This window comes from Rhinatrema bivittatum, chromosome 3, assembly GCF_901001135.1.
Source record: "Rhinatrema bivittatum chromosome 3, aRhiBiv1.1, whole genome shotgun sequence".
NCBI classification, from domain to species: Eukaryota; Metazoa; Chordata; class Amphibia; order Gymnophiona; family Rhinatrematidae; genus Rhinatrema; species Rhinatrema bivittatum.
Window position 1 is genome coordinate 77868349 of NC_042617.1, and position 25476 is coordinate 77893824.

A 25476-nucleotide genomic window follows, 5' to 3' on the forward strand; every position below is an offset into this window, starting at 1 on the left:
GCAAACCATGTCTCTACCATCCAGACCCTACTCGACCCTTCATTGTGGAAGTCGATGCCACTGATGTAGGTGATTTAAAGATCTTGCACCCCTGTTCATTCTTTTCCCGATGCTTCTTGCCAGCAGAGAAGAACTATGGCATTGGGGATAAAGAACTGTTGGCAATAAAAATGGCATTTGAAGAATGGCGCTCCTGGCTTGAAGGTGCAGAACATCAGATTACTGTTTACACTGATCACAAAAATCTGGAGTACCTCATTCACGCTCAATGCCTCAATCATAGACAGGCAAGGTGGTCCCTGTTCTTCAACAGATCTGACTTTTTGCTGAAATATCGCCCTGTTGACAAGAATGTCAGAGCAGATGCATTATCTCGCTCTTTCTTCTCAGAGGACATACCTGATGAACCCCAGCATATTATTGACCCGAAAAGAGTGGTTCTCATAGCTACACATCTGGTACTCCCGGGCAAGACCACTATACCCTGCAATCTAAGAAAGAAATTGCTAAGATGGGCTCATGATTCGAAACTGGCCAGACACCCTGGTCAATGGCAAACACTGGCCAAGCTACAAAAGTACTATTGGTGGCTCACCATGAAAGAAGACACTCTAGCTTATGTAGCCTCCTGTTCCAATTGTGCCAGACAGAAATCTCCGCCCAGATGTCCTTGGGGCCTGCTTCAACATTTGCCAGCACCGGATGAACACTGGACCCATATTGCAATAGATTTTGTGGTGGACCTGCCACTTTCCGGAGGTAACAATACCATTTGGGTTACAGTGGACCGATTTTCGAAGATGGCTCACTTCAGGGCTCTCCCTGGCTTGCCATCAGCCATGGAACTTGCTAAATTATTCATCAGTCACATCTTTCGCCTACATGGCATGCCTACACATATTGTTTCCGACAGAGGAGCTCAATTTACAGCTAAGTTCTAGAAAGCCTTGTGTAAGAAATTCGACATCACACTTGACTTCACTTCTGTGTATCATCCTCAGTCAAATGGCCAAACTGAGAGAAAGAATAGAAGTCTCAAACAGTTCCTCCATGCCTATGTCGGTTCACTACAGAATGACTGGGCTGAACTGTTGCCTTGGGCTGAATTTGCCATCAATTTGCATCCAGCGTCATCTACTGGATCTACTCCATTTGATGTGGTCTACGGCGACAACCTTTACCATCTTTACCACTTCCACTTTGTGTCGTCCCCGGCAGCTCAATCTACTGCCAAAGATATACAGCAGCACTGGAGAAAGACTAAAGAGATGCTCCAAAAAGCAGGACAAAGAGCAAAGAAAGGCTATGATGCTCACTGAAGAAAGGCTCCTGAATTCCAGCCTGGAGATAAAGTTTGGCTTTCTACTAAACATCTGAGACTTAAGCTTCCATTTGCTCGATTTGCTCCACGCTTTGTTGGACCCTTTCCTATTTTCCGACGGTTGGGCTCACTCACCTATAGTCTGAGACTCCCTCCAGCTATGAGGATTCATAATGCATTCCATGTTTCGCTGCTGAAACCGCTTGTTCTTAGCGAGTTTTCCACCAAAACACCTGAACCTACCCTAGTTGATACAGAAGACATCGAATATAAGGCTGATGTCATCCTTGATGTAAGAAAGAGAGGCAGAGTTTGGGAATACCTCCTGTCATGGGAGGGATACGGACCAGAAGAAAACTCTTGGGAACCATTGGCTAATATCATGGACAAATAGATGCTTCCTCAATTTCATTGATCGCATCCTCAAAAACCTAGACCAGGTAGGGGGTCTGGAGGGGGCCCTTTGAAGGGGGGTACTGTTGCGTCCGTCGGTCTCAGACAGCTTCAAGCCATCTTCAAGCCTTGGGAAGATGGCTGCTGCCGCGTCTTCATGCCGCTTTCTCCGGTGTCCACGGATCGGCAATGGCAATGATGTTCGCCATGATTTTCTTGAGGGCCTCCTAGGGTGCGCGGCCGTGTGCACTGTTTATTTATTTATTTTAAGAATGTTTTTATACCGATATTAGTCGAAACATCATATCGGTTTACAGTGGAACAAAAGAATGGAAAATACATTGAACAGGGAAGGGGGAAGGGGGTACATAGAACCAATAGAAAGTATGGAAAGGAGCAAAAAACGGGCACACAAGGCAACATGGGAAAAACAAATGCAATGCAAATAAAGCAATTAAAACAATTAGAAAATTAAATTGATTACATTAAATTAAATTAAGTTAAATTAAGTTAACAAGCGGCCAAACCTGTTTAACACAGGTTTGGCCGCGTGTTTTCGAGGGACGTCTATTACCCCTTATACTGTAAGGGGTTTAGCGCCTTGAAAATGTGCAGCCAAACCCCCTGAAAACTAATAGCGTTCATCACATGCAAATGCAAATGCGTTGTTGAGGCTATTAGTCAGTCACCCAGCATTCTGTAAGTAAAAGGTGCAGCCAATCTGCACATTTTATGCTCATAAACTAACGCCTGCCCGAAAAAGTGTACAGAAAAGCAGAAAATGTGCCGGCCGGTCTGGTTAGGAGAACGGATGCTCAATTTTACTGGCATCTGTTTTTCTAACCGATCGCCCTCAGCGGTTTCAGAAAACCGAATCTCATAAAATTGAGTGTCGGTTCCCTAAATCCACTGACAGAGCCACCTCTCCTGGGCCAAGGAGGTGCTAGGGGTACATAATCCTCCCTAGTGCCTCCTTTTACCGCAACACGGAGCACCCGTTCTCCTGTGATCCATTCTGAATCGGCCTGAATGTGTTGAAATCAGCACATAAAAGCTAATCCTAGACAGCGCAACAGACTTAACAACATGCAGTACCTGAATGTACACTGCTTTGATGGGGGTGAAAGGTAGCTCAGGTTCTTATGGCCTGGATTGGCCACTGTTGGAAACAGGATGCTGGGCTTGATGGACCCTTGGTCTGACCCAGTATGGCATTTTCTTATGTTCTTAAATAAATAAACAAACCAAAAAATGCTGACCTAAATTCATGGAAACATCAGCTGAGACAGTGGAAAATAATATAAAAAGCATAGCAATTAATTATTCAACACCAAAATATATTTTAAAATATATCCTTTTTATAGGTGCAATAACTCAGCAGAATTCAATGCTCTTCCTAAATGCTGAATGCTTTTGCCCTCATATTTTGCAGTGCCCTCAGTGCATGCTTTGCTGTTCTTTAATTACCTACACTATGTGGAACTATGCAGTATTACAAGAACTGATGCATTTCTGCAAGTCACCGATATGCTTCTGCTTTCGTATCCAGATTAAAGTTTAGCTGACCAAAGTAGCAGGATATTTAGCTCTAGAAGGTTCCCCTCCCCACAAATAACCTTAAATATATGACCTGGCAGAACTATGTATTTTTTTAAAACTGACATCAATAACCTCATCTGAATTCCTCAGCTGCTACAATGCTTTTTAAACTGTTTCTCACAGGCGTACTATAAACTGTCTGCCATGATTTTTATAGCTTCTGTTTGCAAGGTAAGCATTAAAGAATTATGTTTTTACTAATCACTGCAGAGAAGAAGTCCTGCCTTTCTTCTGTTGGAAGTATTGTAATAGTTTAAATGACTGAATTTCATTAAAAAATCTTTCCATGCATCATTTGCTGATGTTCCTGCTCTGCGTCATGCTGCTGTGTAGTGTGCAGACAGCATCATTAGGATATTTCCCTGGGGACATTTACAATTATTATTATTTCTTCCATGACCTAGTCTAATAAGATCTGTGCAAGTCAGAAGTACAGTGAACCTTCTCACCTGCTGCTTGATTGTGCAAGTCAAATGCAAGTTTTTTTTCCTCTCTACTTTAAAATAAAATTTGAAAGATTGTAAAGCATTATGAATTTGTTTTAACTTGTTAGGCTTAGCAAAACATGCTATTGTGCCTCACTATAAAGATTATAGACATTGGAAATGTAGCTTAGTAACATACAGGTCAATATTCAAAGCCATTTAGACAGATAACTCATGTTATCCATCAAAATGGCAAATGTTTGCAATATTCAGCCACTTATCAGACTAAATTATAGCTGAATAAGTCATTATCTAGCTAAATCAGACAGATAACTTTAGACCTACTTTAGAACAGGTCTAAATTATCTGGCTTTGTGAGGCTGGATAACTCGCCACTTAATCAGATATCTTCAAAAGTGGGAATCCTTTAATAAGAAAAGATATCTGGTTAAGTGGTAGGGATGGATAACTTTAGACATAACCGGACATATTTAAAATTTGATAACTACAATAAAGGGTATCCGGTGGGACCCATATCATACTAGATATCCAGGTCAAGTTATCCAGCTAACTTTAACCAGATAACCTATCCACTAATCAGCTTACTGAATTTTGGCCTTATGGAGGTCAATTTTCAAATGGTTTAGGTGCCTAATTTTGGGTGTTAGATCACTAATTTGGCCCTTTTGAAAATTTCCTAATGCTGTCCATAAATTTAGAATCCAAGTTTCTTTCAGCTCTTTAACTTAGGGTCCTGAAAAAGTGGGTGGGCTCTGCAGAGGGCTGCATACAGCTATAATGGCAGCGTTATGGCACTGACAAAACTTAGGTGTTTAGCACTGGTTTTCAGCAATAGGCATATAACCTAGGAGCCAAAATCTAGGCAAATGAATATCAGGCCTAAATATAGGCTCTTAAAAGGTCCATATTCAACCACCGTGCAGCTGTGCTAGTTAGCCAGATAAACCTATCTGGCTAATTAGTGCTGTATATTCAATGGTGCAGCCATGTCACTTGAATATTAGGGATGGGTATTCAGGAAAAATGAAATAGGAAATGAGTTGAAATTTCCTATGTCTTTTCAGATCATTTTCAAAACAGAACAAGTTAAATTCCAATGAAATTTTGACAGAATCGTGTTTCATTTTGAAAACCTATTTAAAATATTAAAAAGTCACCGTTGGAAATAGATGGTGGAGCCTCACCTAGGGGCCGATGCAATACAGTGCGCTCAGCTGAGCGCACTGCTTAACCCGCTGTCGGACGTGGGTTAAAAAGGCGCTAATCCGCCCCCTAATACAATAGGGGAATTAGCGCCTATTTAACGTATGTCCAATGCGGAGTGAGTGAGTTAGCGCTTATCACATGCAAATGCATGTGAATGAGCCTATTACTTATTCGCTCCAAATGCAAAAGATAAATGTGCGTCTCAGATGCACATTTATCGCTCAGCTATTAACGCCTGCCTGGAGCAGGCGTTAATATCTGAGTGCATTGAAAAGAAGTACAAAAAGCAGAAAAAAATGCTTTTCTGTACTTCTTTTTTAAAGTAAAAAATAAATAAATAAATAACTCGGCAGACCGCTGAGTTATGAAGACCGACGCCAGTAAAATTGGCGTCGGTTTTCATAACCAGCCATCTGCCAGTAATGAAAATGGCCACTGATAAACTCAGCAGCCGTTTTCATTACTGGCAGATAGACAGGTTATGAAAACTGAGGCCGAGTTTACCGGTGTCGGTCTTCATAACCGGCAGCCGCAGCGGGTCGCATCAGCAAGGAGGCACTAAGGTTGCGCAAGCGACCCTAGCGCCTCCTTCCTAGCATGACCACTAATTTACATATTGCGAGCGCCATGCATGCATTAAGAAAGCAGGCGCTGAAAAGTCAGTGCCCACTTTCCGCGAAGATTATTGCAATGGCCCCCTTGTGAGTATACTGAGACTGAAAGCATGGGTCCTGGCCTATGCCCGAGCATGACTTCAGCACCGTGGCCTAGACCCGAAGCCTGGGCCTCGCCTAGGCATACGCATAGGTTATAACCAGACAAAGAGGCCATGGAATACTCCTGAGTGCAATGCCAGGATCTAGGCCAAGACCCAAACAATGGACCAGGCCTGGGAAATTTCCCGAAGAGACCCCCCCCCCCCCATTTCTTATCAAATCTGACATAGCATCCTGGCCCAGACCCAGACCCGAGCTGAAGAAAGAAGATGTTGAAGAAATCCAAGGCCCAGGCTCTGGGCCTGGGCCTGGGCCTGACCCTGAGCTGAGGCCCAGGCTTTGGGACCCAGCCTCTGAGCTGGGCCTTGGCGTTGGGCCTGGGTACAGGCCATGGCTTAGGCAAGGCCCCAGCATTGGGATCTTACATCTGGGCCATACTGTGGCATTGGGTCTGAGCCCGGGTCCTGGCTTAGGCCGAGGTCCTTGCTTCGGGTCCAGACCTCCATCCTGGGCCTTGCATAGGACTTAGTCCAAGGTTACAGCAACCTTCTGAGGTTTAGGACTATGCAAGGCTGAGATTTTGGCCTGGGCCTAAGTATTGTGACGCTCAGGGAGATGATTGTGTGCAGGTAGTTGCAACAGTAGCCGGAGACTTGTTGAGCTATTCTAAAACCTGGGAAGTTGTTGAGTGAAAATAGAGGAAAACTGTTCACAAGTGATGTTATTCCTGGATGCTGAGGCTGCTGAAGAGCTAAATGCTAGAGAATAGACAATTCCAAAAAGTTTGCATGGACTAGACACAGCTGTCAGTAAACGAGTTGAATTCCATTCCTTCTTAGCACAATTAATGGCATCTTTGTATGTCTTCAGATTCACTCTATAAATTTCAAGGTTATCTACTGATTTAGATTTGCGCAAATGGTGCTCGGACCTGTGCAAATCTGTCTTAAGGTTACGCAGGGTAGAAGAGAACCATGGGGCACATCATGTATGTTTCGCAAGAAAAGATTATGCAGGGGTGATTTTGTCTTATTTTTCATGAAGGGAACTCTTCCATCATTCAAGTAAACTTTCAACATCATCGTCATCATCCGGTACCACTAGGTCTGGTACCCAGAGAGTCCTAAGGAGATCACTGCCTATCAGTGATCTATGCATAATAATCTGAGGAGAAACTTCTCCCCAAAAATATTCCAGAGGGTAAATTATGAAACAATGAATTATATAGTGATCAGACCAAGGAACTTCAGATATTGTGGTATGAGAACAACCCTCATCCAGCCAGTCTGTCCATAGAAAAACTAATCCAGTGTATGGCTCCATGTGTGAGTAGGCCCATGAATGAACTGAGATAGTTCTACTGCTTTCATAGCAAATATAAAGTCATAGCCAATGGAAGAAAGAGTGAGACTAAGAATGTTTAATCCCCAAGGACAATAGCATTTTTGAGATCTACCTTTACAAAAAGAAGGAGTCAATAAAAATTGATAAATTATTAGCTAAACAGTTTGGAGGAGCATATACCAGACAAATGCTGTAATTTAAAGAAGTGGTCAACAACAATATTGCAATAGGCAGACTATCTTAAGTAAGAACAAATATTAGATGGAAAGCAGTTCTAGCTACTAGGGATGTGAATCGTTTTTTGACGATTTAAAAAAATCGTCAGATATATTTTAAATTGTCAAAAATCGTTAGAGTCACGATACAATAGAAATTCCCCTGATTTATCGTGAAAAATCGTAAATCGGGGGAGGGGGAGAGCGGGAAAACCGGCACACCAAAACAACCCTAAAACCCACCCAGACCCTTTAAAACAAATCCCCCACACTCCCGACCCCCCCAAAATGTTTTAAATTACCTGGTGGTCCAGTGGGGGGGGGGGGTGGTCCCGGTGCGATCTCCCGCTCTCGGGCTATCGGCGCCATTTTGGCTGCGACTAATATAAATGGCGCCGATGGCCCGATAAAAAAACCCCACCTGACCCTTTAAAATTACCCCTTAGCCTCCCCCACTCTCCCGACACCCCCCCAAAACTTTTTACACATACCTGGTGGTCCAGGGGGGCCACAGGCAGCGATCTCCCATTCCCACGCTATCAGCTGCGCTAAAAAAAATGGCGCCGATGGCCCTTTGCCCTTACCATGTGACAGAGCAAAGGTAGCGCCGGCGCCATTTTGAATATTGGCAATACGGCCCGCATGCAGGAGATCGCTCCAAGACCCCCGCTGGACCCCCAGGGACTTTTGGCCGGCTTGGGTGGGCCTCCTGACCCCCACAAGACTTGCCAAAAGTCCAGCGGGGGTCCGGGAGCGACCTCCTACACTCCGGCCATATTGCCAGTACTCAAAATGGCGCCGGCGCTACCTTTGCGGTTGGCCCCTGTGACATTGTGAGGGCAAAGGTAGCGCCGGCGCCATTTTGAGTACTGGCAATACGGCCGGAGTGCAGGAGGTCGCTCCCGGACCCCTGCTGGACTTTTGGCAAGTCTTGTGGGGGTCAGGAGGCCCCCCCCAAGCTGGCCAAAAGTCCCTGGGGGTCCAACGGGGGTCCAGGAGCGATCTCCTGCACGCAGGCCGTATTGCCAATATTCAAAATGGCGCCGGCGCTACCTTTGCCCTGTCACATGGTAAGGGCAAAGGGCCATCGGCGCCATTTTTTTTAGCGCAGTTGATAGCGTGGGAACGGGAGATCGCTGCCCGTGGCCCCCCTGGACCACCAGGTATGTGTAAAAAGTTTGGGGGGGGAAGGGAGAGTGGGGGAGGCTAAGGGGGTAATTTTAAAGGGTCAGGGTGGGGTTTTTTTTTTATCGGCGCGGGCCTCACTAAAAAAAATTAGTGATGTGAATTGGAATCGGAACCGATTCCAATTCACATTTCGTAACGATCAGATTTCCCTCCCCCCCCCCCCCCAGCCGAACCCGAACGATCGGGCACACGATTCACATCCCTACTAGCTACTATTAAAAGCTCCCCTCCCTTCCGTTTAGATCGATATTTAAACTTTAGAGAACTCATCATAACCAGGAATACTCAATTGATTCACCAATGTGGTGTCTGTCACACATACAATATCAGGAGATTTTTCAAGCAAAACAGGGATCTTTTTCTGAATAACCTGTCCATTGATCAACATTAAGGAAAGAGAAGCAGAACAATTTTTTGAGACAGAGGTATCTTTCACACAATTGATTAAATAATTCTGCATTGAATATCTAAGTCTATCAATGCAAATGAATCTTTGGCTAGACAATTTGCCATAAATACCTCTCCCTGTTACTACCGGAATAACATGGTTTATAGGTAGGTATAGCTGAAACTGGGAGAAGACCAACAACAAAAAGCAAGTAAATAGTAAAATAAACCCACATAAACAATGTAACTGAAGCTCAGGGTAGCCATAGTACTAGCTTGTCTCAGTAGTCCAGAACAAGAAGCAAAAGTACAGTAAACAAAACTCACAGAAAACATTAGCACAGCATAGAATTCAGATAAAGCCAGACAGCACTCAGGAAGCATTCAATAGCGCACGGATTGCACATAAGAGCATGCATACATTTGCTTTTGCTAGGTAAATCTGTTCTTCCCTGGATCACTTTATTCCTTCCTTGACGTTAGAACTCTCCATGAGGTAGATGACAAAATGTTTCTTTTCTACAGAGAGTTTCCTTATGTACCTGGGATCTTCTGCTTGATTTTTATTTGGTTTTTTTCTCTTCCCTCCCTCTTCCCTACTGTCTTGGTACCAAATCTGCTGCTGCTTTATCTGGGTGAGCATTGGATGAGTCTCCCTCCTTTTCCCAAGTGGCACTGACTGAGCACTCACTCCTCCAAAAGATTTCTGTTCTGTTATGTTAGTGCTGAGTTCCTCAGGATTCGTGCACAGAGGTGAACTTGTAAAATTCCTAAAACCACAGGATAACATCCAGCCACACACAAAAATAATAAAACTGCTAGCTTCCAAAAAATAATAATTTCTAAGTGTTCTCATGCAAAGGAGAAGAACCCTGAGGACCTGAGGTTTTTATCCAGCTTTTGGTCAATCTCTTCCCTCCATCCCTAAATGGGTGGCACGAGATTCCTTCCAAAGAAAGGACACAAAAATGGAGGACTAGCATACCTGGCTTTAGCAAACTACTACTAGCAGCTTCTCTCATTGGAAGTGATTTTCAAAAGAGTTGCGCGAGTAAATGTAACATACTATCATAGCTATTTTCAGAAGCCCATTTTTGCACTTAATGGTGAATTTTAAAAGCCCGACGCATGCCATAACTGAGAGATACACAAATATGATGGCTCTGCCAAGTATGCACGTATCTCCCACTCCACACACAAATGGAAAATTCCAAAAAAGAGGTGGCCATTGGTGTGGGACAGGTGGGGCATGGGCATTGCAGGCGTTCAACTTCAAATTAGAGCGTAAATAGTTACACGCACAGGCTTGCGCTGGGATCCCCACCAAGTAAATTTGCATCTTGATTGAAGCATGTGTAAGTAATAAAATAAAGATAAATAGATAAATCGTGGGGTTTTAAGTGTCGGGGCTAACAGGGAAGAAGGGAGGCTTTTAAACTAGGGGTGGGGGTGGGGGTTGGAAGTCTTATCACTTACCTGAACAAACTGGAAATGAACTGGGAAAACTGGTAATGGCATCGGCACACACATCTATCAAAGTCCCCCCCACTAGTGTCATTGCTGCGCATAGGCGTGTGTCCACTTAAAATTGTGCACACACATGCGTACATTCAAATTATTTTATAACATACGCACATATATGCGCGTATGTTATAAAATCGCCATATCCCTGGATGTGAGCCAATGAACACGCACAAATGAACGCCTGCACCCCCGGTATAAAAGTTTCCATCTTTGACAGTAACATTCAAACCAGCACGCGGGAGCACATCTGCGCGCATACATCAGCCTGTGCTTAGGGTCACAGCTATTTTATAACATACACGTGCATTTGCACGCATGTTCTAAAATAGTCTGGCTGCACTCATATGTGCACCATAATTTTAAGTGGGCACATGCATGTGCATGTAAATCCTGCTTCTACTGCATAAATCAGGGGATTTTAAAAGGGGCGTATGCTTATGCGATTCCCAGTTTTACCAGTTCGGCCCTAGTTCACTCAGTGAAAAGATAGGTCCTCCAAATCCTAGTTTAAGAACCTTCACTCCCCCCAGTAAACCCTAACCCTTAAAACCCCACAGATCTACCTTGATTTCTTTATTTTTTAAATTTACACATCATCCATAGTAGAAGTAAAATTGTGCAGCAGAGGACCTTGGCTCACACAAGGGCACATAAGTATTTACATGCACATGTCTGGTTCAGGCCCTGAAATGCACAAGCCCTGCCCAGACCATGCCCATGCTCTGCCCTTTTTTGAAATCTTTGGAGATGTGCACACCGTAGGTGATACACACATATCAGGGTGGTTTCTAAAATCTACTCCGTGCACGCGAGCCAAACTTATTCGTGCATCCCCTAATTAATTCATGCACCAGGCTTTTAAAATCCAACTCCATGGGGTAATTTTCAAAAGGATTTGCAAGTTTACAACTGGGTTTTACACATGTAAATACACTTTACCTGAATAAGTGGACTTTAGAAAATTGCTGGAACATATGCTATTGAATGGTTCATAGGAATTACTCACATAAGAGCACTTTAAGTGTAATAGTGTGTCACATTTATGTACATAACTCCTTTGAAAATTAATCTGTTAAAATATACTTATGCATGAAGAATTTATTGAGAATTCTATGGCATATAGTGTAGCAATTTCCAAAAAGCCACTTAAATGAGTAAAGTGCATTTGCACGTGTAAAACAGTTTTAAGCATGTAAATCCTATAGTGAACACCAAGGATCTAAAACTAATGTATTCAACCTGTAAGTCTCAAGCGGGCGGGGGAAAGGGGATTATAAACTCAAGAACACCTACATAAAATAATCCCTCTTTACAACTAAACACATTAGAGGGCACTCACTGATATAAAAGCTGGATTTAACCACTGTAAAAGCCTCCAGTAAACAGACAGGAGTTTCCTCTGGCCTATACTGTCTAGTATGCCCCTTCTACTGGGACCCACTGCTTAGCAATGGAGTGTTACATAACTAATATGGCCATTGCCAATAAGGAATAAGCATTATTTAAATAGTTGAAGGTTTTTTATTTTTTTTTTAATATATATCTAGTCATCCTTATTGCTTCTACTCCCTAGGACAGGGAATCTCTTTGCGCATTCTGCTGCTTCCTCTTTAGAATTATATAAGCACCTTGGCAGGTGTTGACCAAGAGTACTTCTTGTCATGAGAATGCTTAGAAGAAAGCACTGTTACTGAAAAAGGTGACTCGTGGGTCACTGATTAGTTTTGTAGGTTTGTGTCTATGGTATTCTGATACTTACTGGAGAGAGAGAAGAAAGGGGAGACACAGATTGGAAATACAGGTCATCCATAGAATGGCAGAGACCACTGGAAAGAGGGGGTACTGGTAAAGAAAGAGGAAACAGAGAGCAGGGGAGTGCAAGGGAAAAAGAGAAAAATTAGCTCGTCAGTGACAGAGTGTGTATGCAGTACGTATTAGGACACATCTGATTTATCTAAGATTTTCTCTCGTTCTGAGCCTATAGTATTAGTTTTTAGCTTTGGTTGTCATGGCCTCCAAATAACTCTGGCACTCAGGAAATACAATTAACATGCACATAATATATTTACATATATTTATTCTAAGAACCAGGCTATTGGGTGTGAATCCTACCCCAAATGCCCAAGACTATTTATTTTATACCCCTGGAAAGGGGAAAGGGGTGATAGTGGGCAGCCAGCCGCATCACGGTGGTGTGGTTTTGCCCACCACAGTGAGGCCGCACTGCACACTATTGCTCCCATAGTGCCCCAGGAAAAGGTGTAGTTATTTCCCACGGTTCTGCCGGCAATAATGTGAAAAACATTATCGCCCGCTGCGCTGACGGGAGACAACTCCGCCTAAACCCGCCCACACTCCTCCCCTTCACCTCATTTTAATAATACCGCCGTGATACCAGCACATCGCAAAATAATGAATGACCCTGATAGTTTGTTACAATGAAATCTCACTTTTAAACTTGTTAGGTCAAGTGCCAATGGAATTTTGATTTTTTTTTTTTTTTTACCAGATTTGAAATCCACTGGCTTATTGAAAGACTTTTTGATAAATTAGGTCTATAAAAGGATGGTGGGAGAAAAGAGATACTGAGTGACAATATAGAAGAAAGAATCAGAATTGAAATAGACTTGCAATCACAGAAAAATACAGAGTGTGTTCAGGAGTCCCCCCAAGACTTGCCAAAAGTCCCTGTGGTCCAGCGGGTGCCCTGAAGCAATCTCCTGCACACGGGTCGTCAGCTGCCAGTATTCAAAATGGCGCCGATAGCCTTTGCCCTTACTATGTCACAGGGGCTATCGGTGCCATTTTGAATACCAGCAGCCGACAGCCTGAGTGCAGGAGATCGCTCCAGGAACCCCGCTGGACCACCAGGTACTTTTGGCAAGTCTTTGGGGAGGGGGGGTGTTGTAGATAAATAACTTTAAAGGGCTGGGATGGGTTTTTTTGGAGAGAACAAATGTATTTTTCACATATGAATGGATTGGGGGCCTCCAAGAATGGATGCAACAGATTTGGGCCCCTACGAATACGGATCCTGAATGGGACGAATCCGTCCCTGCTGCACATCCCTAGTTCCTGTAGAGATTTGCACCTGCTTTTTCTGTGAATACTTTTTTCCTTCACAATAACCCTCATTGATTGGAAAATCAATCTGTGGGTATTGCTTCCCTCCCCTAACCTAACCATGTTCCAGAGCCTGCCTATTGCTTGGCCTGGTAAAATTACACGTGCTGTTAAACCTGGCACATAATTTTACTTGGGTAAGAGATGGGCAATTTTCAAACAGCCAGTTTCTCTAGTTGTCTTACTACATAGATATGCAGCTCCATAGCCTTCACTGATGACAATCAGCTGTCTTGAAAGCCTGGGGCCTCAGAGAGACTCCTATTTTGTGTTTTAAACATAGTAGAAGGGATGGGGTTTAGTTGTTCCTCTGCCTCACTGTGATAATGACTAGGTCTGAGAATTTAGTTTTATTAGCATTTAATTTTGTTGATTTATTTTAATGTTTATCTTCACCTTGTTATCCTATATTCTAAATTGTTTATAAATGAGATTCATAAAAACACTAACAGCACAGATAATAATATAAAAACAGGGGCAGCACATTGATATGATAGGAGCAAACTTGTATTCAAAATCCTATGCCTCTTAAGCCTGAAATAAAGATGTTAACACAATTTCTTTAAATGCTTTTTCAAATAAATGTGTTTTGAAAGTTTGCCTTATTTTCTTCAGACAAGGACCCTTATGAAGCATATCTGGTAGTTGGTTCTAGAATATGGGGCCAGCCACTGCAAACAATCTATGATGTCATTCTGCCAACCTTATAGCTCATGTAGAGAGAACCTCAAATAAGTAGCAATTGGATGACCTGAAATGTCTCTCAAGCCTGTAGATTTTGAGCAAGGAGCCAAAGCATTGAGGTATCTCATTATTCAAGACTTAAGGAAACAAAGTCAGAAACTTGAATGTATTTCACCATTTGACTGGAAACCAATGCAGTACACAGAGTATTGGTGTGAAATGGTCAAATCGACCAGTTCCAGTAAGGACATGCGCTGCTGAATTTTGAACTATTTGCAGGGCTTTCAAGGTAGTAGCAAGAAATTATATTACAATAGTCTAGACCTGTAATAATCAATGCCTGGAGCACTGTATGAAAGTAATTTTGTTCTAAAAATGATTTGATCTTCTGAAGCAAACAACATTTTAAAAAGTGCTCCATACTATAGACTTTATTTGTGCTTGAAATGAAAGACCTGAATAAAAAATAATTACCAAATTTTGTACTTCATTAGAAATTGGGATAGTTTATCCTTTAAAATGAAAACTGCAAGGGAAAGTGGATGAGGAACATCTACTAATTCTACGACTTCAGTCTTGCCTATTTAATACTAATTTATTTCCTTTAAGCCAACTCTTCCGTAGATATCATCTCGGTATCATCTACATAGATTCTATAGTATAGGCCTTAGCCAGACAGCAACTTTTAGATCAGGATTACAGAGATATTGAACAAGGTAGCTGACAATTAAATAAGATAGTAACTTTGAAACAGCCGTGAGGGCGCACGTGTATGCACATTTGCCGGCTCGCATCCAGAGGCGCGTACATTTTAATAACATACATGCGTATATGCATGCATGGTATAAAATAGGCTGAATGCATGCACATGTGCATGAAAGTTTAAGTGGATACATGTGTGCATGCAAATGCCGCTTCTACCATGTAAGCTGGGGAGTTTAGTAGACACGCTTGCCGACACAATTACCAGTTTTCCCAGTTTATTCCCAGTTTTTACAGGAAAGGGATAGGACTTCCAAGCCCCCCAGGTGTAATAGCTTCTCTTCCCCCCTGTTTGCCCCATTAAAACCCTGCTAACATGCCTAGATTTGTTTATTTTATGACTTACATGCCATTCATAGCAGAAGTAATGTTACGCGGTATGGGACCTTGGCGCGTGCTTGTACGTGTATTCACTCACTGGTTTCATTGAGAAATCCAGGAACGCCAATGCCCAGACCACTCTCATGCTGTTGCAGAGGTGGACCACTGACCCGAGGTGGTGTTGGTGCCACCTGTGGGGGAAACCCCCACTGGTCCCCACCATCAGGAGGCAAGGCCAAGCGGGAAGCGGAGGCCGACTGGAGTTTCACCAATACTAGCCCTTGTTCTCCACAGGTTAAGCCCTTGGGTACTGGGGCTGGGTGAACTTAGGTGGGTCTCCGCATGGTTGATCCTGATAGAGATGTCTGGAGGGAAGAGTGCCGGAAGGCAGCGGAGTCAGAAGGTCCCAGCAAGGAGAGACGAGAGCCAAGGTTGAGTCCAGGCAGAGAGTCGAAAACAGGTGGCTAGAGATGAGGACAGGTTCAGGCTGAGTGGTCGAAGGCAGGCGGCTATAGACGAGGTCAGGTACAGGTCAGAGTCAAGCCAAGGAAGTCTGTCTGAAGGTAGGGCAGGAACAGGAACTGGAACTGGATCAGGAACTGGATCAGCAACAAAGTGCACAGCTGAGAAGTGTGGAGACCTGTTGCCAAGGCAAGCTCTGAACATCTGAGCCTGCCTTATATAGTGAAGCCAGTTGACATCATCACCTAGGGCCACAGGAGGCTTTCCCACCATGGCCCCTTTAAATCCCAGCGAGACGCGCATGCACGCACCTACGGCTGACAAGCCAGAGAGGAGGAGGTGGCGGCATCTCACCGCGCCGCATGTGGAGAGGCCTGGTCGGCCCTGAGGAACTCGCGGCAGCACAGGAGGGTCACGGGAGCACGGAGGGAGCATGGGCGTGGAGGTGACTGCCCACCGCCGCCAAGGAGGTCGGGCCAGCTCCAGAGACCTGGCATCGGAGGTGAGTGAACCCGGCCATGGACCTGCCACAGCCAGGGAGTGCAACAAATGCTCTGCCCCTTTTTAAAAAAAAAAGGTTTTGTGCACTTAACAGGAGATATGCGTGTACTCGGTCACCTTTTAAAATCCACTTGGAGCGTGCTGGCCCAATTTGTGCACATATATCCCAGTTTTGGCATGCTCTGGGCTTTTAAAATTCACCTATAAGGAAGATGACAATGATGATCCTTGAGGTACCCCTGTTGATAATGGGAATCATTCAGAAGTTATGGAATCGGAGCTGACTTGTTGACGGAGCTGACTTGTAAGCAGTCAGTGTTTCTATATTTTTTTGGTTTGTTTTTTATGATTATATATAATGGTGTAATAATTTATATTATATGTATGTATATGTATGAATTTTGAATATGATGTAATTGATTATGTTTTATTATGATGATGTATTTTACTGCTAATGTAGCCTGCATTGAATACAGTCTGTAGACTGTGAAAAAGGTGTGACCCACACAAAATAGAAGATCAAGTTAAGTTATCATCTCAGAAAATACTTGGGTCAAAGAGGTTTTATCAGTTTACGGACTGCTGGGGCCAGTGGGGAGTCAGCATGATGCAAGCAGAGAGTAAAACAATGAGGCTGAGAGAAAAAGAAATATTTCCAATTGTATTTGGCACCATTACCCAGATTAAAAAGAACTTTGATGTTCATCTTGATATGTTACCTGAGACAGAAAAAAGAAAGAGCTAAGTATGTTTTCCACTCAAGAAATCTTCTTCCAAAAATCAAAACCTCAAAAAATCTTTTTGTTCTCTCAACGCCACTCACAGTTATTTCTATAATGAACAATAAAATTATTTTTACTGTTAAAGCCGCATCATCAAGCCTGACAATGTGCCTACCCGGTATTCAAAAGGAGGCCATCCGGTCTTTTAATCATTTGCGGTCAAGATCTTTAAACAGTCATGGTGCTACAGTAGTGTTTCAAATGTTAGTATGGTATTTCATCAACTCATATTTAACCAGTCACGGTGATATTGGATGAATTTGTATTGTTTCAATAAAATATGTATTAACATGTGTGTTTCTTCATCAGCTCTATTGTAATTCAATGTTTTACAACTCATATAATTTTTATCAGCTTGACATTCGGCCAATGTTTCTCAAAACAGCTTTGTCAGGAGCTGCTGATGTTAATTCATTTCTTAATTCATTTCAGCCATTATTAAATGGATCAACACTTCATTCACACTCCGTTCAAGTTCCTACACAGACAAAAAATTGTTACGGTTATTGGTGTTTGCGTGGATCCTTGGACACTGTGGCAGCTGACCACGCCCACGGGAGGCAGTCCAGGAAGGGACCACGGTGTCAGGCTAGACTCTGGACACACAAACACAGACTGAATCTTTATTTTAAAGTTTTGGAAACCACCAGAGGTGGCAGTAGTGAGTAGCAGATGTTGAGCCCGGCTGGGCGAGTATCCCACAGGACGCTGAAACAGAGGATCCTCTGCTTGGCTGTGTTGTAGTGGAAAGAGACTGAGAGTTATGAGTACACAGTGAGAAATATACAGAGTCCCAAGTAGAATAGGTGAAGCTCTGGGACAGGGAGAGCAGGCCCTCGAGGAGCGAGTACCTGATCCCTTAGAGCAGGGAGACTCAGTGGTATTGTACTCACACAGCGGTTCCACTAGACGAGAGGTCTGGCACTGGAACAGAGGGCAGGCCCTTGAGGAACGAGTACCTGGTTCCAGGGAAGCAGTTCTGTGGAATAGATGGTAGTTGTACTCACAGATGGATACTGTTAGTGAAGTCTTCCAAGTAGAAAGGATTGTAGATGCAGGCAGTGACTCAGGGAACATGAGCCCTCGAGGAGCGAGTACTGGTTTCCTGATAGCACCTGAAAGAAGCAGAAGAGGCCCCCGAGGAGTGGGTACCCCGTTAGCAGTAAGAGATCCAGAAAATGCTGGAGTGGCAGAGTAGCTTCGGTACGGAGAGCGAATCCCATCCATAGTAATCCAAGCTGTTGCTAACTTGATTAGCTAACAAAAGAGGTAGGTTTAAATATCGGGGCAGCATGATGTCATCTCAGGGGGATGCCCCTGAGGTTCGCGCCAATGAGGAAATAAAGATGAGGGCGGTGTGCGTGCGCGTACCCTATGGTACCTTGGAGGAGCATGGCGGAAAGCAGCATTAAAGCCAGTCTGGGGACGCTGGAGAGGTTGGCAAACAGATGCTGCAGCAGGCAGGAGTCGAAGGTGAGCGGGAGGAGCCGCAAGAAGAGTAAGGTAGGCGGGGCGAAGCCGTCACAGCCCGACGGTCACAACAAAACTCATATGTAAACTACTATCAATTTTCTAGCATTTTTACTTATCTGGTGTTGGCAAGGAATACTCTAACCTTCTATCAGGACAACCATCATTTCAAGAGGTTTGAATCAACAGGAACAGAGACCGTCTAAGCATAAGCTGTCAACTTAAAACAAGAAAACCAGCCAATCAGAGGTTACATAGATGGCGTGATGTCAAACCTGTCTACAGCGTCCTGAACAAGTTTTTACAGAAAAGCATTTAGTTCAAGCTCTGCATTTAGACCTTTAGGGTGCAAGGTATCCAATAAATGTATCCACTTCTGTTCAGCTTGTATCAATTTCTTATTCATATCTCCTCCCCGCCAATGTGGCAAAATTTGCTCTATACCACATACTCTCAATTCGTCGAAAGAGTGTCCCTTCTCTAGGCCAATGCGAAACTATAGGTGCATTTAAACATTTTGTTGAAAAACTTGACCGGTGTTCAATCATTCTAGTATGCAACTGTCGTGTAGTTTTGCCCACATAAGTCACTGTACAGGGACACATGATAATGTATACTTCCCCACTGACTTGCATGTGGTGTGTTGTTTCAAAGTTATAGTCAATTGGGGATTACTGAACTCGATGTGGGTGGTAAATACCATACTAGAGATGTGAATCGTGTCCTCGATCGTCTTAACGATCGATTTCGGCTGGGAGGGGGAAGGAATCGTATTGTTGCCGTTTGTGTGTGTAAAGTATCGTCATAATCGTTAAAATCGTGAGCCGGCACACTAAAACCCCCTAAAACCCACCCCCGACCCTTTAAATTAAACCCCCCCCCCAAATGCCTTAAATTACCTGGTGGTCCAGCGGCACACTAAAACCCCCTAAAACCCACCCCCGACCCTTTAAATTAAATCCCCTACCCTCCCGAACCCCCCCCCAAATGCATTAAATTACCTGGGAGTCCTCCGTAGCGGCGGTCCGTGGCTAAATCGGGGGAAGGGGGAGAGCACGAAAACCGGCACACTAGATCGTGAGGTCTTCAGCCGACGCCATTTTTCAAAATGGCCACCGCAAAATGGCGGCAGCCATAGACGAAAACGATTCGACGCAAGAGGTCGTTCCGGACCCCCGCTGGACTTTTGGCAAGTCTTGTGGGGGTCAGGAGGCCTCCCCAAGCTGGCCAAAAGTCCCTGGGGTCCAGCGGGGGTCCGGGAGCGATCTCCTGCTGCGAATCGTTTTTCCGTACAGAAAAACGATTCGCATACAGGAAGTCGTTCCTGGACCCCCGCTGGACTTTTCGCAAGTCTTGTGGGGGTCAGGAGGCCTCCCCCAAGCTGGCCAAAAGTTTCTGGGGGTCCAGCGGTGGTCCGGGAGCGATTTCCCATGCTCCTGACCTCGGGGGACAAAAAACAAAATGGCGCCGGCGCTACCTTTGACCTGTCATATGACAAGGCAAAGGTAGCGCCGGCACCATTTCTACAAGCACCGGAGGTCCGAGAGTAAAAGATCACACCGGGACCCTTCCTCTGGACCCCAGGTAATTTAAGGCATTTTGGGAGGGTTCGGGAGGGTGGGGGATTTATTTTAAAGGGGCGGGGTGGGTTTTAGGGTTGTTTTAGTGTGCCGGTTTTCCCGCCCTCCCCCCCACTGGACCCCAGGTAATTTAAGGCATTTTGGGGGGGGTTCGGGAGGGTGGGGGATTTATTTTAAAGGGTCGGGTGGGTTTTAGGGATGTTTTAGTGTGCCGGTTTTCGATTTACACGATTTTCATGATATTTAAAAAACCCAAACTGCGACGATCCGATTCCTTCCCCCTCCCAGCCGAAATCGATCGTTAAGACGATCGATCACACGATTCACATCTCTACTATCTCTTCCAAAAAATAAATTTACCTTAGAATATACAATAAGTGAGCACTGAAAATTATATTCCAATCATGAGATTCTAGGCAGATTCTGACACCTATAACTGGATCAGCATACCGATTATCTAAAAATATTGTACTTCAGCTTTTGAAATCGCAGAAGACCCTTCTTCAGATGTAATATCAAATATATTATTCACCTGAAGAAGGGACCTATAGCTTGAGTATAACATTTTTGGAAAATACTTACATTGAACTAATAAAACTCATCACAACCTGCAGAGAACCCACTTTGCTCTAAGAGTTGTATAGCTGCTACATATTCAAGTCACCAAACTGAAAATAAAATGTTTTTCCTAACTTTCAGGTCTATCCAGTAAAGTGCGGCATCCTTTGCATTGGTTTTTTTCTCTTTTTCTTGATGTCCTCATTTTTCTTCTCCTTTCTAAGGCCTCCTTTCCATTTTACTTTTTTGTTTCTCCTAGCTTTATTACCTTCTCTCCTTCCAAACATATATCTTTTCTTCATTTCACTCTTCTCTGCTCTAAATCTTTCTCTAACATCAGCAGCACATCATACTAGCTATTCATTTACTCCTGGATTTCATCCCTCCTTCTCTCTCCTATCCTTCATCTCTTACTTTCCAGTTCTCCCATCCTAAACCTTCACTTCCCCCAAATATCCCCTAGATTGCTTCTTTCACTCTCCAGCTCCCTTCCCTGGGTTGTTTCCCCATATTAATCTCCTGATTTCTGGCTCCCTTCTCCCCCAACAGCTGGCCCCTCAACCCCGCATGGACTTCACTTAAGCTTGGACATTTACCACCGAGGTTCTTGAAGGCTGCTTTAGTTTTGCTAAGTGGCCTTGACAAAGTTATTCATTATTAGACCCAGCTTGCTGTGTAAGGGTGAAAAAGAAACTCTTCCTTGATTCAACTAGTGCTGGATGCTGAAAGCGTTTCCTCCCAGGACTCTTTCCCCAAATCTAGTGGCCAGTGCCTTGAATCTCAATCAGCTATAGTTTATTTCTCTGCTTTTCCAGCCTCTCCCTTCCTGTTTCTTGCAAAGAAGTAAACAGAACAGCTGTTTGAAATTTGTGGCACTGGCCAATAGAATGGGAGCAGAAGCCCTGGACACCTAGGTCCCTGCTTTTTGTTCTTAATAGCGATCAAAATGGTGACAAGAAGTGTTACTTACAAGACAATAGGCCCATTGGCTCCATGAAAAACATTGTCAGGCAGTATTTCCAGTTTCTGATTATCACTTAGATTTCTACAGAATCAGAGAAGACATAGTAAGCACTTGCAAACCATACTGCCATAATGACTAGTACACATTCATTTGAAAAGTACTTAATTCTGAAAATTACAGTTCATCCAGATGGGTGCCATTGAATGCATAGTTCTCTACTTCTTCAATTCCGTTTTTATTTATCCTTCTGCAAAAAAAAAGAAAAAAAATATATAGAGACATAAAGAACATTTCTTTTCTTGCATACATTTTACATAAACTCAAGGTCCAAATTTGGCAACAATAAAAAGAAAAAAAAACCCCAATAGCAATGGTCATCTTACTATGCTGAATTGTAAATGGGCTTGATATAAGTAACCCCCTTAGTATTATTAGTTGTAGACTATTGTAACATAAAATCTAATCATTTATAACTAACTATTTGTTCATGAATCATTAGCAGGATATCTTATATTCAGATGCTGATCTGGACTTGCCATTTGGAAATTTGAGACTCATTTTTTTTGAGACAATTTTTTGAGACTCAAAAAAAAAAAAGAAAAACTTTTGAGATAATTTTTTTTAGGAGGGCAATGTGACATGACTCCATCTCCCTGCCTTCTCATTTCCCTCTTGCTCCTCAATGGAAATTTTAACATTAAAAGATAGAACAAGCAGCATTCTACATATCCTAGCATACAAAAAGATATTAAAATCTTTTAACATAAAACACACAAATACTACACTAGTTAGCTAAATAATGAAACAGACCTACCCAGATGGGAGCCTTCCATCCCCAAGGTCATATGGTCAGGGGACCATGCACCCCTTCAGAGCATTTTTCATATGCTGTATACTTTCTTGACATTTATTTTAAGCTTATAACTTGTGATGTATCTTAAAATAATTTCACAATATGTTATGCACTTTCTGAGCTCTTTAAGGGGGTTATTTTCCAAAGGCTTATCACATGCGAAAAGGCCCTTTTCACGTGCGATAGCATACAAATTAGATTGGGGCGGAGTCGGGACAGGGATGGGCGGAGTCGGGGCAGGAAGGGGCGGAGTCGGCGGTGGCTTCATTGCCTGCGATAATGTTACTAACGTTATCATCAGCAGTAGCGAGCCGAATAGCACCACCTTTCACGGTGGCGCTATTCGGTGCGAAAGCTGGCACCTGGCACACCACGGCCGCCGAAATCGCACCGCCATGGTGTGAAGGCTGCGGGCTTTCGAAGGCCCCCCCCCCCCCCGTTTTCGCAGGATTCATCATTCTGTGAAGAATGATGAATCCAGGCCTAAGTTCTGTATTTCTTCCAATTAATGGTTAACAGATCCATTGCTGCTGGCTTCCTGTTCACATCAGATTACCAGTGTTTTACTCCAAGATCCTGGAAGTAGAGGATGCAGAGAACTTGCTTTTGTCTTTTCATGTCAACCTTTTAATTTAAGCTTATTTTTCATATCTGCTTCATAAGAAAGTGAGTGACCCACAAGGAAAAAGCTATGAAAGAATATGAAACGTTACTTGAAACTTTTCTTGGAACTAAGCAGTAGGTAGGCATTAGAAATGTAGTTTGCCCCTTTTTGACTGGAAAGATACCAGACATGTTTGTGTGTGCAAGGCCTGAAGATAGATTCTCCCATTATGCCCTTTTGTTCTTGGCCATTGGTACCTAAGAGTGAGCCAGAACAAATAGGAATAAAAATATAATGGTAATATTAGATCAGTTTGAATTAAAAGCTGTTAAAATTAGTTTTTATTAGTATGATTCAGTAGGAAGGAATCAGTGCTTCATTACTGAAAGAAAATGCTAGTATAATATGATACTGGTATGGTGAGATACTCTGATACAGTGGGCTGTACAATGATGCCGCTATTTGATGTTGCAATATATTTTCTCTAAAATACTAGTACTGCAACTACTGGCCAAGTAGATCAGTGTCAAGTGCTGTGCACTGCCATGCAGGAGACTGGGATTCAATGTCCAAACCAGGCTTCTGCTCTCTGAGCAACCAGCTTAGGAGCTGGCATAAGTTCAGAAATAAAGAAAACTAGTAAAGATAGGGCATTGAACATGGTCGCGGATGAGAGGGGAAGAGGGAGGGAGGGTAGGTAGTGGGGGAGGAAAGTTCCCTTCCAGTCCGCCGGCGCACTCATGTTATAAAATTGTGCGTCCATGTGCACGCACTGGGTAGCGCGCGCGCACAAGGAGGCACGTGCGTAATTTTTAAAAAATCTACCCTTAAATGTTCTGGTTATCTTGAAAACCAGAGTTGGGAACCACTATTCTAATCCCAGATGAACCAATCAGGGAGCAACTGCAGTTTCACAGTAGGCTTTGCACGGATTTGGACTACCAGTGGGAAGGAAATTCAGAATTCTTGTCGCATGCTATTTCCTGATTTACAGAAACAATAACTTTTTTATGATGCAAATGTTTCTGCATCTGAGGATATATGGTGTTATATTTTAGTTCTCTACATTCTAGGGTAGAATTTCAGCCCAACCATTATTCTGAAAAGGCAAAGTGAAACAGCTTCTTTAAGTACACATGAACAGTATTGTCCTCTAAAAAAGATGTATTATGTCACAAGATTTCAGACACATTTTTTCTTTTCTTAAATATGAATGTTTAACTTAAAAAAATGCCATTTTCCAGAACTGTATTTTGTTTAGAATTGGGATATCATATACAAGGAAGGAGTAAGTTAAAGATTTGTAGATTGCAGGCATAAGAACTATTTAGACTCAGAGGCTGCTAGAGTGATAGATAAAGCGCCTAAGGAAGGTTTAAAATATGCTTAAAAAAAAGCTGAAAGTAAAGAACCACTGCAACATACTCACATCGTTATGCTTTCTGAAGATAGCCCAGAGAAAGCATTTCTTTCCACTCTGTGTATGTTGATGTTATCATGAATATCTCTGAAAAATAAAGCTACACATTATTATGCCTCTTTAAAGCTCTCTGGTGCACTATTCTTTTACTCATCTTTTGAAAATATGCATTTATATTCCTGCATGAAAAATTGGAGTAGTACAGAACTTCCAAGTTCTGAAGAACTGCAAATCCGTTGGCTTCTGTGTCATTGGAAGTGTGACATGTTTTACAGGAGAAGGTGTTCTTGGATTTCAAAAGGATGGAAATGAAGTAAAGGGTAACCTGTGTAACGGGATAACCTGCACGGAGCAGCAGTTTTTACCCTACACAACTTGCTGGACAGACTGGATGGACCACTTGGGCATTTTTCTGCAATCATTTACTATGTAAGAATGATGATGATGATGATTATGATGAAAGAATACTGCATGTTTGACTTCAGGGGGACCTCTACCCAGCCTAGCCATGTGTCAGATGGCTAGGAAGGGTAGAGGAAGGGAAGAATAAGAGGAAGCTGCTGCAGGTGAACTAGTTTATTTGGATGATCATCCAAATTGAATAAAACATGTTTGATGATTGCCAGCTTGGTTTTGCAGTTCCCAGGAATAAGGGATTCATGTACCATTCTACTTAAAATACTTCATAAGCATACACCATTCATCTCTCAATTGATATGCAAAGATGGAACCTATGTAGTCTAGAAAGCTCAAGTACTACATAAGTACAACATTTATTTTTGTTGGTCCAATAAAGGTATCACAGCCTACAAAGATTTCAAGTCCCTTAATGGAAAATCCGGTCCCTAAGAATTGCACATCTTCTCCAGGAATAGAAGGATTAATAACCTAGTAAATTAAATATCTTCTTTGAATGAAGGATTACATTTATGAATAAAAGAGTCACAGTGTCCAGGAATAAGTAATACATTTCTAGGAAATGCACTGTTCTGCTTCCCAATTCGCTTCCTCTCTGATTGACAACACTAATTAGCCTTTAATACAAGATACCAC

At 43.0% G+C, this 25476-nt stretch overlaps 1 protein-coding gene across 2 annotated transcripts in view; it reads right to left on the reverse strand.

Moving 5' to 3' along the window:
• Positions 1-25476, reverse strand: part of LOC115086926 (follicle-stimulating hormone receptor-like) — a 458076-nt gene that overhangs the window by 47155 nt on the left and 385445 nt on the right. For both annotated transcript variants that reach the window (XM_029593403.1, XM_029593404.1), the window contains 3 exons: positions 24433-24510; positions 21725-21793; positions 21553-21627 (listed from right to left, as the gene is read on the reverse strand). In XM_029593403.1, coding sequence (XP_029449263.1) covers positions 21553-21627; positions 21725-21793; positions 24433-24510 — 222 coding nt within the window. The remainder of the gene's footprint in view (positions 1-21552; positions 21628-21724; positions 21794-24432; positions 24511-25476) is intronic.